General features: G+C 42.5%; 1 protein-coding gene across 2 annotated transcripts in view; it reads left to right on the forward strand.

The window, feature by feature from the left end:
- The window catches only part of LOC118233780 (RNA-binding motif, single-stranded-interacting protein 3-like), a 161,834-nt gene extending 150,471 nt beyond the window's left edge, over positions 1–11,363 (forward strand). Inside the window, exons 13-14 of one of the 2 annotated variants that reach the window (XM_035429717.1) lie at positions 1,106–1,227; positions 2,650–11,363. In XM_035429717.1, the coding sequence (XP_035285608.1) occupies positions 1,106–1,227; positions 2,650–2,653 (126 nt within the window). In that variant the 3' untranslated portion in view covers positions 2,654–11,363. The remainder of the gene's footprint in view (positions 1–1,105; positions 1,228–2,649) is intronic. The other variant, XM_035429718.1, reaches the window with a different exon arrangement.
- Positions 11,364–13,076: the final 1,713 nt, after the last annotated feature.

Below are 13,076 nucleotides of genomic sequence, written 5' to 3' on the forward strand. Positions count from 1 at the left end.
TGTTATTTGTGATGTCAATATGCATTTCCTGAAGCTTGTCTGTTTCTCTAACTGCCCAAGTAATTGTGATTTCTGATTTTTGATTGTGATTTAGAATAGACTAGGGAATTATGTTTTAATTGTGTAAAATGCTGCCATTTAGAAGGGTGCTCTCTGTGGATTTGCTCTTGCCTAGTTTAGATTAAATTGGATTAGATTAGTTTATATTAGATTGGATTAGATTGCAAGAACTTTATTGTCCACCAATGGGAAATTTTCTTTTGGCTTCACCCATCAAAGCACTCAGTATACACATAGAGTACAGAATCACATGTACGAACACAAATTCATACTTATTCATGTACGAGAGTTTACAAACTGTGTCAGGGCAGTACAGTGAATTTAAATACATTTCATTGCATACTGTCGTACGCAGAGTTGAGCCGCTGTATTGAGTTGGGCAGTTGTATTATACTGGCTTTTTATAAATATCTTTGCTCTCCCTCGGTACTCTAAATCACCGTCCTTTAGGAAACATTTCAATAGAAAGGTGCAGTAGTACAGCAGTGGACGGTATAATATAATATTTATATTCTGTGCAATGATCTGTGAGTCACCCTGAATGAGATGGGTTCTGCCAAATGGCTTAAGAAGGAAAAGGGAACTTGGGTTAAGTGCTTTGCTCCCTTCCCTTCCTGAGGCAGTGATAAGTGGAAAGAGGGCCTGCAGTCGAGCGCTGTCTCTCCGGGTGTAGGGTGTCAGTACCCCAGAGCTTGAAGCTGAACTTCATGTTTGTTTCCAGAGAACCATTTTGGGGGGAGGAAAAGATGAAATAGGCAACAGCTGCCTTCACTGGCGGCTCATGGCCTGGAAACAGGGAGGAATTAATTCTTACCTTTGAACTGACCATCACCCTAGTCTCAGCTCCCTATTAATTGATTTTACAGTTTTTATAATCCACACAATGGGGCAGGTAGCCTAGTTCTTACTGTCATTTTGGATTATTTAGACAGCATATGCCCATATCCACATATTGTTTAAAGGGAACAATTCAGCCTCCCAGGTATCACAAGCTGAAATTTGAATAACTATGGAGAATCATTGCCTGCACTTCCTCCGCCCCCAGGGAGTGGTCACTGATGCCTCGCCCCAGACAGTCGCTGCCGTGTCACAGGAGGCCGGCGGTCAGCAGCAGCACATACAGGTCGAGGCCAGCGACCATGTCCCTGCCTACTCGTACCAGTCCAAGTGAGTACTGGGACTCATGTGAAACAAGCTACTGGGAATTAGGGCCTACCAGAAATGTAGCGTTGACCTGAAGTGTTGTGTACAAAAGCGCTTATGAAGATAGTGAGAAGGCCTTCTCCTTTATAGCCTCAACAACGCCCAACTGTCCCACCGTCTGTGCTGTTCATTGTTGTCTGCTTCAATGCTTAATAGCTGTTTTTGTTTACAATTATTTAAAATGTTGCATTAATGCACCCTATTTGTGTCTGGTACATTACTGGCAACCCTTTGTGTCTGGCGCAGTACTAACTGCCCGTCGTGTTTGCTACAGTGCTAACTGCTCTTTGTGTCTGGTACTGCGCAAGCTGCTCATCACGTCTGTTACAGTGCTAAGTGCTTGTCCTGTGTGTTACGTTGTTGAGTGCTTGTCCTGTGTTGACTGCTCCTTGTGTCTGTTACTGAGCTTGCTGTCTATTGTGTCTGTTACAGTGCTACCTGCTTGTTGTGTCTGTTACAGTGCTAATTGCTCATTGTGTCTGTTATAGTCCTGACAGCTCATAGTGTCTGTTACTGAGTTCACTGCCCATAATTGTGTCTGTTACAATGCTAACTGCTTATTTTGTCTTTTACAATGCTAACTGCTCATTGTGTCTGTTACAGTGCTGACTTCTCATCGTGTCAGTTACAGTGCTAACTGTTCATCGTGACTGTTATAGTGCTGAGTGCTCACCATATCTGTTACAGTGTTAACTGCTTATTGTGTCTGTTACAGTGCTGACAGTTCACAGTGTCTGTTACTGAGCTTACTACCCACTGTGTCTGTTACAGTGCTGTGTGTTGTTTCTGTTACAGAGCTAAATGTTCATCATGACTGTTATAGTACTGACTGCTCACCATGTCTGTTACAGTGCTAACTGCTTATTGTGAATGTTACAGTGCTAACTGCTCATTGTGCCTGTTACAGTGCTAACTGTTCATTGTGTCTGTTAGTGCTAACTGCTCATCATATCCATTACAGTGCTAACTGCTTATTGTGTCTGTTACAGTGCTAACTGCTCATTGTGACTGTTACAGTGCTAACTGTGTGTTGTGTCCCTTTCAGTGCTAACTGCTCATCATGTCCGTAACAGTGCTAACTGTTCATTGTGTTTGTTACAGTTCTAACTGTGTGTTGTGTCTGTTACAGTGCTAACTGCTCATTGTGTCTGTTGCAGTGCTAGCTGCTCATCATGTCCGTTACAGTACTCATTGCTCATTGTGTCTGTTACAGTGTTAACTGCTCATTGTGTCTGTTGCATTGCTGATCACTCATATTTCATCCGCGACATTACTGATTACTCATCATACCTGTTACATGGATGTAGGTTAATTCTGCTTGTTGCCATGGTGTATCTGTGACATCACTGACAGGTCTTCTCTTTGTTTTACTCTTGTCTCCATCAGATAACGACGGGACAAGAGAATGTTCCAGCAACAGTGTTGCCTTGAGACAGGGGGAGTGCACTGAGACTGTTTCCAGATCACCCAGGCACAAAAAGAGATCATTTTCTTTTTTCCACCTGGCTCAGATGAAGAGGGGAGAGGAGGGGGTTGCTGGGTGTGGTACAGAGAGGGGGGTTTCATCTGGTAGCCTTTGGGACACGGGTTGGACTGGCATTGAACTGTTTCTCCAAGGAATTCCTCATACAAACAAAAAAGTAGAAAAGGAAAAACCTCGAATGGTCGGGTGGGTGGTGAGATGTTTTTTTGTTTAATTAAAAGGAATGAAAGAACGTTCGAGAAACAGGTTCTCTTCCTCAGATATTAAGCTATTCTATCTTTTCATTTTTGTATTGTGTCAAATTTAATTTTTCTTGACAACTTTAGCAAGGTTTTTTTCTTGAATCTTTATGCCTTAATTTTGCGGATGTTGGGGACTATTCCAAGTGATATGTCCAGCGTCTTGTTTAGGAAAAAAAATGAATGGATGAATATGTCCTTTGGACCAACTGAATGGTACAAAATACTACCCGAGTTGAGCTACAGAGAGAAAATGTATTACTTAAACTGTACAGATTTAATAGAGAAGTATTCCTTTGTCAGAAGAACACTTAGTTAATAATTATCAGTCAGTCCGAATTAATTGTCTTGCAAGAGACAAAAAGTTCATTCTAGAAGACAGCAGGCAAATAGGAATTTTTTTTCACTACAAGGAAAAACTGCTGCATTGTAGTGTAAATGCAGTTTGTTGCAAAATGCTGATCTTGTTTTTTTTTACTTTCATGGCAGAATTGCTATTGATGGCATTAGTGCTTTTTATCTGCGACCTTTCACCTTTTTATAAGCTTCATGATGTTTTTAGCCTGCTTTGCTTGTCAAATTGCAAACAAAAAAAAAAAAGCGATAAACTGGCAACGATAAACTACATAGATACAGTAGGAGCTTACGGTTAAAACCAATCAGCGCAAAAGCAATAGAAGAAATTGTTGACAATTTCTGTAGTCTTTCCTAGTTGTGGATCTAATGCAGCCCGACCAGAGGCCGTTTTTATACCAAAGATGAAGAGAAACTCTGAAGCAGAGTTTTTTTTTTTTTTTTTTATGTTCGATCTCGTCGTTGTTATTGTTGTTGTTGCTGATCTTGTTCTTGTTGTCGTTGATGCTGTTGTTGCTGTTGATGTGGTTGTTTTTATTTTTGACCTAAATGGCCGGACCAGTACTTCCTGTTGTTTCTCGGTTTAAGCTACCTTCCCGCGACATTTGTGTCACTCAGAAGCGAACTGATTGGAATCCGCGAGGCGTTCAGAGACAAGCCAACCAACCGTCGCTCCCATTCACGTGAGAGACCGTCCGTCCATTTTACGCACCTCATATTCTGTACTGCTCACAGGAAAACAGGGCCTGGAGGAAAACAGCAGGAAACGCTGGGGGGGGAAGAGGGGGGGAATTGCGCTTGACGTGTTTCTCTTTGGCCTCGTCGGTTGAGCGATTTCTATCCTGCGCTTGTCTCTCTGAGAGATAGCTGTGAACGATGGTGCTCTTAAGTCTCAAGGCTGGGCTGGGAATCTTCCTGTGCTTTTGTTTTGATTTTGTCATTAATCAAAGAGACACGTTAGGGCCGGAGAAAAAGAAAACTGTTCACCTTACACCTCCGTGTATTTAAACTGTATATCCAGCTACCTCAGTCTTTGGTCATTCCGTCATTCGAAGCGAGAAAGAAAAAAAAAACATTTTGAAGAGGCTGAATTTAAACATACATTAACCACATTTGAGTTGTTTTGTCCTGGACCTCACACCCCAGCTAGGAGTGAGTACTGAAAATAAACCTTGCATTGGATATCTCTTTAGATGGGTTTCTTCCATTTAGACATTTCTAAGAGTGTGCTCATTTTTAAAGTATCCTGCTCAATTTCATAGTGAAGTGACCAGTCTTAAAAGACTTTTCTTTTGTAAAGGTAGCTCTGGAGATGGACCAATGGAAAGGAAGCTCTGTTTTGAGTTTTGCCTACAGTTGGAAGCTGTCTAAAAGCACAGCCAAGAGCATAACAAACTTACCACCACCCCCCCCCCCCTTTCCTGCACTCTCCTATAATGCTAAGTTTCACATAAGCTTCAGTGCGGGAGATTGTCCGAGCTGAGGAGTCTGTGGAGCGGGGAGCGGGCCAGGCTCATTGGCGGCTCTGCGTCCGGGGCAGCGTGTCGCTCTGGTCTCCATGGCGCCGGCGGCAGACGCCTCGTTTGACTGAGCTCCAGAGCATGGCTGATGGGCCCGGTTTATCGCCGCAGTTTCCAAGGCCACGGAGGCGGAACAGAAACCAAATTTAGTCATGAGCTCAATGGGCCTGGAAGTCCCAATTTGTTTCCCCGGCGACTCTAAGATGCACGCCCGCCTGCTTCCCCAGCTCCTCTCATTGGCCGGAAAGAGAGGCTTTTGTGTTTGAACAATCCTTGAGATGCCTAGGTGAGAGCACAAGCTTTAAGCAATGTGTGTCGGGGCTTAGGGGAAAGAGTGATAGTCACACTTAGGTCTGACAGGTTCATCTATGACATGTGCAGCACGCGTTAAAAAAAGTTTTAAACAATCAAATTGTTTAATTGAGTGCCTTGTTGTTAATCTTCCAATGATTCCTGTTACCACAAAGTAGAAAAGCACATCAAAGAGTAATCCTCATTGGCGACTTCTCTTTTTTGCACTTTTTTTTGTCCTTTGATGCTCCAAATTTACAACAGTTTCTGCGGTGCTGAGAGAGTAAAGCTCACGATGTGCTAATTCAGCTAAGTGATGACATCACAAGGCCTGCTGACAGTGAACCCCATTGGGCATCCATGGCGGAGTGATGACACTGTTCATCATTACTAGCCTCTTTCATTTCAGTATCAATACCCAACTAGAAAAGGCCAGTCAATCTTGTTGAATTATTATGTTATAGTAATTCACAATATAATAATAGCCTATCATTCACAAAAATTGATGTAGGCAATAACAACTGAAAAAACATAGGATTTGCATTGTGACAAATGTTTGTAAAACTACGCTAAACAAAATACATTTTATTTGATTTGAAAGAAAGCATTACAATATAATTTTTTATTATTGAATATATCAAGATCACATTGATTATTCAAGCTTATGTCGTGCCTGAAGAGAAACTGTGTAATATGTATGGAAATGACAGAAAATTCCTGAAAGGAACACAATTCTTTCCACCTATTGAAAGAGGCAGTGTAAATGCTAAGAAATTACTGGACCATGCTTGATTCTCATCGTCAACCTTAACCAGGGGCCAATAAAATTGGGTTAACCTGTCAAAAAGAAACCACCATACATTCTTCATTGTAATGACATGTTTGCATTATATCCTCAACAGCTTAAATACACAAGGGGGAATTCCTTTTTTGTAAGGACAGTTAAATTTTCCTATTTTCATTTTGTTTTCCAGTGTTTGTTTTCATTCTTTTTTTTGTACTGGCTCACTAATGGAGTTTTATGCAGTTGGGTACATTAGTTACTGGAAGGAAATGTCTGGCACCAGCCAGAGTTCTCCTGGGGTTTTTCTCTGTGTACGTCAGTGAGGTGTTTTATTGTCATCTCACGGAAAGAGAAAAATGGTCCTCTTTATCAGACAGAAAAATTATCCAGACAGACACTGAGAATGTCGCTTCAAGTATGCCAGCATGCCGAAGGGGGAGTGTTTATACTGAGGAGTTTTTACTGGGGACAAAAGTTTGAATTTAGTTTCACATAACAATAGTCTCTGAGGAAGGCTGTGGAAAAAAAACCTTACTGAAAGTGGAACAACTTCTGAAGTCCATGGGACCCACAGTCTCTTAAAATGTCATTTGTGGAGAGACATTCCAAGGGGTGCAGACCATTATTAACCCAAAATGCATTGCTAGTCTGCTCTCGTTGAAATGAGTCCCAGAGCCTCTTCACATACTCACAGAATTCTAATGCTTCTTGTTTTGTGCACCAACCATGGATACTAATCCATCAGAGAAACGTGTGGGATTGAGGAGCACTCTCCCCAGGAAAACTGGTAATTGGCAGACATTTTTTCTAATACACAATTTTCTAATAGTGAAACAGGTGTTTGGTCATTTGTAATTGGGCATTTTATTCTACGGTTTCTCACACTGAGAAGTGGCTTCACAGGGGTACGATGCTACCTGTCGGTATTGTCCTGGCCCAGACACAGGAAGCAGAACTTTTGCAGGATTTTGGCTGTGGTGCCTCTGCTATTTGGGGTTTTGGTCCCACATTTCAACAGTAAAATCGATCTGACTTGCGTGTGGTGAGTGCTGTTAGGAATTACAGTGCATGATGAGCCTGCTGAGCGGAATTTCTGTATGTTGGGAAGTGTGTTGGGACATAGAAGTTGTGTAATGCACCCATTGGTATTAAACGGGCAGCATTTCACCAGTGTGAAACCAAACACACCCATGTGCTGCATCAGAAAGGCAGAACTCAAAATGAATGAGAAAGGGCTCATTTTCTCAACCTGGACCAAGAGTTTCTGTGATCCCTACAAGGCCCCATGAAATATTGATTTCTGCGTCTCAGAGGACATGCATTTTAGTAGGACAAACAGCGGGGGGGATCTTCTGTAACCAGCTGACACTGAAGATTTATCGCTATGAATTTAACAGTTTATTGTATTACCATAGGAATTTCTTTCCCGCATAAATTTCCCCGCAATGGGAAAAGGATAGGCTGTATCGTAATGGCTTCAGTGTGACTGGTTTGTTTTTATTGTGTTTTATTTTTTGTTTTTTCTGGGTGGGGGGGTGAACACAACAGACTGAGACGGAGCTGAACCCTCAGCATTGCGCTGTGTAAGAGAGTGAGGTTGCGTTCTAACGCTCGTCATGCTGTGCCGGCCGTTGAATCAGCTGTACAGACTAAATCAGGATTCTGACCCGTTTCAGTGCTTATGAACAGAGAGTGGGGGGTTCCTCAGTGTCCTGGCCACGTGCCCAGTATGGATCTCCCACTCTGGGCATCTGATCACCTCCCAGTGTAATTGGCTTAATAAACCCGTCCTCCGCCCAGCTCTGCTGATGTGTGGTGAGTGAGCTGCTGTGCATCACCCGGGCTGGAGCTCCATATTGATCATGGCCGGGCTGAGGGTCCTCTCCTTCACTGAAAAGCCTCAAGCCAAGATGAGATAAAGGCACTATATAATTTCAATACATATTATTATTATTATTATTATTATCCACAAACTATTTGGAATCTTCAGACTATGATTCACCAAAATCTCCACCCCTGTTTGTTGCCAACAGCTGCAGAAAAAGCAAGCCAGCCGCTTGTTCTTGATATTTGGCTGAGGAAAGATACAGCTTTGTCGTGTTTTCATGAGTTGTTTTTTTCTGCCTTCCTTTTTTCTTTACTTTCTTTTTTTTTGAGAAACAACTCAATCATGAGTTAGCTGCTAAAGAGAATTGAATAATGGAGAGCCAGATCGTTGGGGAAGGTGTTGACTGCTGTATGCTCCCTAGAGCTGACACAACTTTCCTTGACCTGTACATGTTCAGATGCTAGAATTTCTTCTGTATCAAACACACATTAACACGACTGGGTTTCTCCTTTAAGAAATTTGTTTGGGTTATGTTTTCCAGCCATTTAAATCCAGCTATGAGCTTCATATAGTGGATCAAACCTGCGCTCCCAATGGGTAGTGGCAGGATGATGCTCTATCAAATTACAGCTTGTCTAGGCCTCTTTTTTTTTTAGAGTCAGAGGAACTGGTGCGTACATAAAAGTGTTCAAATCCCCAGATTCATAGTTTCAGAGCCAAATGGAATCTCTGCACTCATCTAAATGGGACTGGGAGGGAACAAAATCTGGTCTCTTATATTTATCAAACTGCAGGACTGTGAAGCAGCAGCCGCACCCATTTTCCTCCACGCTGTGCGGGAGTGAATCATGCAAAGTGAAGCACTCAGTCTGAAGCAGAAGTTGCCAAGGATATTTATCCTTGTTGTCAACAGTGACATGAAACCTGTAAGTTTGGTAGACACGCTGAAAAAAAAGTGAGACCGGGTTCATATAACCAAGAAATAAATAAACAAATTGAGAGACTGTGTTCCCTGGACGTGACAGTTTTATGAAAGCGCCCCGGTGTCTGAAGCCCAAAACACGCCCCGCCTCGCCCGGTCAGAGCGCAGTGCCATCGCTGGCCCACTAAATCGGCCCGCGTCAGAGTGCCACTGACCCTTATGAGAGCGTCGCGCGGGGTTGCATAGTAAATCGCCAGCCGTAAATCTGAAGTGGCCGTCCACACAGGGCCTGCGTGCCACTGCCAAGGACTTACGGTCCGCAGTGCTGAAAGCCTGCAGGGCGCTGTGAATGAAACACGGCCTGGCACGCACAGGCTGACTTAAAGTAAGACTGCAAATTCAAAACACACCTCTTTAATTTCAGCAATCGGCGCATAAACCACTACAAATTAAATTAAGCGTAATAGTTGCATGTATCATTAACCCACGGATTGATTATTTGATTATAGGATTTTCACCTTCGGTTTCATATCAGTGTGCAGCTCTCTACCCTTATATGTGTGGTAATGCGTTTTAATAGGAAAGGTGCCACTGCACAGCAGGTTGAGCACACCTTCAAGCCAGAACGCATTACGAAAAGCCATCATCCAGAAGTGGCAACCCTCCACTACCCAGCATGCACAGGGGCGCGGCGCTCTCATTTGCTGTCTGTGCCATCCCCGCTGCTTCTCCCGTGAGCAGCTGGCTTCCCTCTTACCTCATTTGAGTGGCCCATCCGGGGAGACTTTGATTAATGGGGGGCCCCCGTCGCCGCGAATGCGGGCGCGCACGTGGGGGCCCCTCGGCCGCCTGGCGCCGGGTCTGTTCAGACCCTCCCAAGTAATGAGGCGGCCTTGGCAAGCTTCCGGAAGCTTCTTTTGTCCCTGCTCTGTGTTTAACCCTGATGGATTAGCTTAACTGCCTCTCAAGCCTTGCTGGCTTCAGTGTTGGGTCCCGGTCCCAGTGAGGGCGGTCGGCCTGGCACCCCTGTGCTCAGCCATCGCCCTGCTTCAGACCGCACCTCGGTAAAATACAACAGGTGTTGACCGCAGGGCCTCCTTCGCCCCGACCACCTGCTCCAGATATCCGACTCATCCGTTTTGTCAGAAAATATTCTGTGGATCCTGTGCGTTCAATTTGCGGCAAGGGCAACGTGCCCCTCTCCCCCAGAACAGCTGGAAAGGTCGCGGTGTTAAGGACAGTTAAAAATGTGTCGACCCCACTGTTTTCAAGGCCCTGGGGTTATGCAGCATTATTGCGTAAATTTGGCTCATTGTTCCAGTGAATGCTTTAGTGTATACTATAACCTATATAGTATACTGCAAACAACGTCATAGCAGATACAGTACTTAACTGGTATCAGGCAGGAGGAATTCAACATGTTTTCGTTAGAGATATCAGAGGGTCACATTGACTCTCTGTGTAATATTGTGTAATATTAAATGTCCAGACACAGAATGAGCATTTTACCTCAATTTTACTTTATTATGAATCAAACAATTGAGCTGTTTTATATAATTGTTGAGTAGCTGTGCATTCCTTTAAGAAAGTTATGTACATTGATTCAAACTTTAAAAATGCACATATTAGAAAATATATCAGTTATTGTCTGTTGAATATATGCACATTTATGAAGCATATTCTTCAATGTATTTATAAAGTTAAGTATATGTAAAATCAGTAATAGCTGATATATTTTCTAATGTATATATGCAATAAATATTGATGGCTATAAGGAAAAAAATAACTCCTGATACTTAAATTTAGTCTATATGATCCATTTCTCCTGGTCGATACTTACAGAAACAATTCAGTTTCAGTACCTTGGTGAAGAAGCTAAAAGGACGATGCCCCAATGAGGATTTGAGCCCTCAACCCTCCGGTTACACAGCCAGTTCATTAATCGCACCACCACGCGGCTGCATTCGCAGTATGACGTCCGCTACATTTTCTCAAGGGTCATTTTATACTCTCTTCAGTCTTCACCCTCCGAGGGTCACAGAAAGGAATAAAGAAAAAGAGTAACCTGTGCAGATTGCGTTCTGATTGGCGGGGTTGCGAGCCAGGTGACTCGCAGTCTGAGGCGTGAATGACAGGGGAGCGTCTGCATGGTGATGCTACTTCCCTGGCCCAGCTGCAGTGTGACAGCTGTGGAAAGCGGTGAAGCACCACCGAGGTTCTCTTTTAGCGGCTGTAGCGGTATTGATTTGTCAGGCTATCGAACGCCCGTGTGATGCGCAGCTTCGAGGGTGTAGCAGGCTCTCTCACCTTCCCCACCTGCATCTGGCTCCACAGATACAAAGCTACGGGAGGAACTAGAGGGAAGTTTCTCAAATACTTTCTACCAAATGAATAGAAAACTGCTGAACCTCCATGAGACAGTGAATTAGGGAGAGGAACAGTATTTATGAAAAGGGACTTTCTGTAAAGGTGTTTGAGAGAGGACATGACAGAGTGATTTTTAAGATGCCTTTTGTTTGTTTTTGTTTGTAATTTCTTGTGTGGTCCAGGTCATGTCATGTCTCACATTTCTTTTGTTGTGATCCTGAGAATTTCTGTACATCTGTGGATGTAGGGTTCCGTTTTGTTTAAGAACTTTTTTCTTTGATGAAGCTTTCAATAAAAAACACGTCAAAAACACCAGCCGTTTGTTTATTCTGGAGCCAGGTTTGGGGGTTGTATACACATAACATATGGCTAATTTCTTTGAACTTATTACTGTTAACAAATTATGGTTTGTATTTGCTTAGGTATTCTTCAAATCCATAGCCTTCAAATCCTGAATGTCTTGTTTAGAGCGCTGTCAAAAACTCATATCATTTAACTCGCACAGGCATTAAACTATGCTAAATTAGCTATGCTAAATGTACCATGGTATGACATGATTTAATTTAATAATTATTGTTGAAAATTAAAATTATATGTAAAATCGCCACATTAATTAATAGACCAGTCTACACTACGCTGGTGGAATCAACAAGTCAAAACAAACTCTATATCAGGTCTTAAGATTCATTAATTCAGTAAGAATTAGTCAATTAGAATAATGAAAATCATGCATTATGTTTATTGAATGCAGGCTCACTGCTTCTAAATTACAAAACAGAAAACATTGACCAAACATGAAACAATTAATTTTAAAATACCGGATAAGAGAGAGAAAGAATTTAGCTTGTTGCAACAAACTCTGCCCATAGACCCATAGATCACCTGCATAGATTAGGGTACCAACAGGCTTTAAATTTCCCACATCATGGTTGCTTTCATGTTTGTGGAGGGGAAGGCAGGCCGCATTCTTATAAACAATATAATATTGTATCAATTTCACTGTTTCTCTCTCTAAGGCCATAATCATTAAGGCCATAAACACTAGATATTTGCCAACACATTCTATTGTAATTCAATATATATTGTGTCACAGTGAAATTTGTCATTTGTTTTACACAAATTGTACCCCAAAGAGGGAGAGTGGTGGCGAAAAAAAAGGCAAGTCAGTGTGGCGAAGGGGTTTTGGGAGACAGTTATCCATTTTAAAGACGCCTCAGTCTCATTTCTTGAGTCTCCCTGGTAAGGAGGTCTTGGTTTTTTGTTTTATTGAAACTTTGGGTTGCTAAGATTCCTCCGTCAACAGTTATTAAGCATTACCCGTTTTTACACGGGGGACTACTTTCAAACTGTCTGAAGCTCTGTTGGAAAATCTTGTGTGTGGCAAATCAAAAAAGAATTCCCTCTTGTTTGATGGCTCATTGAATCTTCAAGGCCGTGAGTTCCTGTACACTGAGGTACTGAATAACTCGAGTAGAGGGTGGAGGGCGTAATGTGTTTGGCCAAGGGATGAAAACACACCCTGTTTTTCCAAAATAATATCAATTGATGCTAAACCGTGTTGACCACAAATGCAACAAACCAGTATATGCAATTTCAGTCTCTCAATTCAATCTGCTCACTCCAAACTTCATATCCCAATAAGTGCACAAGAGAAAACTTTCTGTTACTGTTTTCTACAGGAGTGTTGGTGAGAAAGAAAAATTTAGTGTACCACTAGAGGGCAGCGTATGAATGCTGATTCCACTCAAATAATCTTGTGCATGCATCAAAATTTCAAGCTGAACTGAATGTCAGAAAGTGAGATGGAGTAAACCCTATGGAGGCTTTTGGAGTCCTGGGCATCGCACTACGTATGCCGGGTCACACTCCAGTGAGCTTCTAGAAATCAATTTTATCCTCAAAGACCTCACAGTAGATCATGGTCAAGATGTGCCTATTCCAGAGGGTTGGTTTCAAGACTCTTTGGAAGTAAACCTGGTGCATTTGCTATTTTGACCTTCCAGAAAAATCTGATTGAGAAGCACC

The sequence above is a fragment of the Anguilla anguilla genome, chromosome 8 (assembly GCF_013347855.1).
Source record: "Anguilla anguilla isolate fAngAng1 chromosome 8, fAngAng1.pri, whole genome shotgun sequence".
Taxonomy (NCBI): Eukaryota; Metazoa; Chordata; class Actinopteri; order Anguilliformes; family Anguillidae; genus Anguilla; species Anguilla anguilla.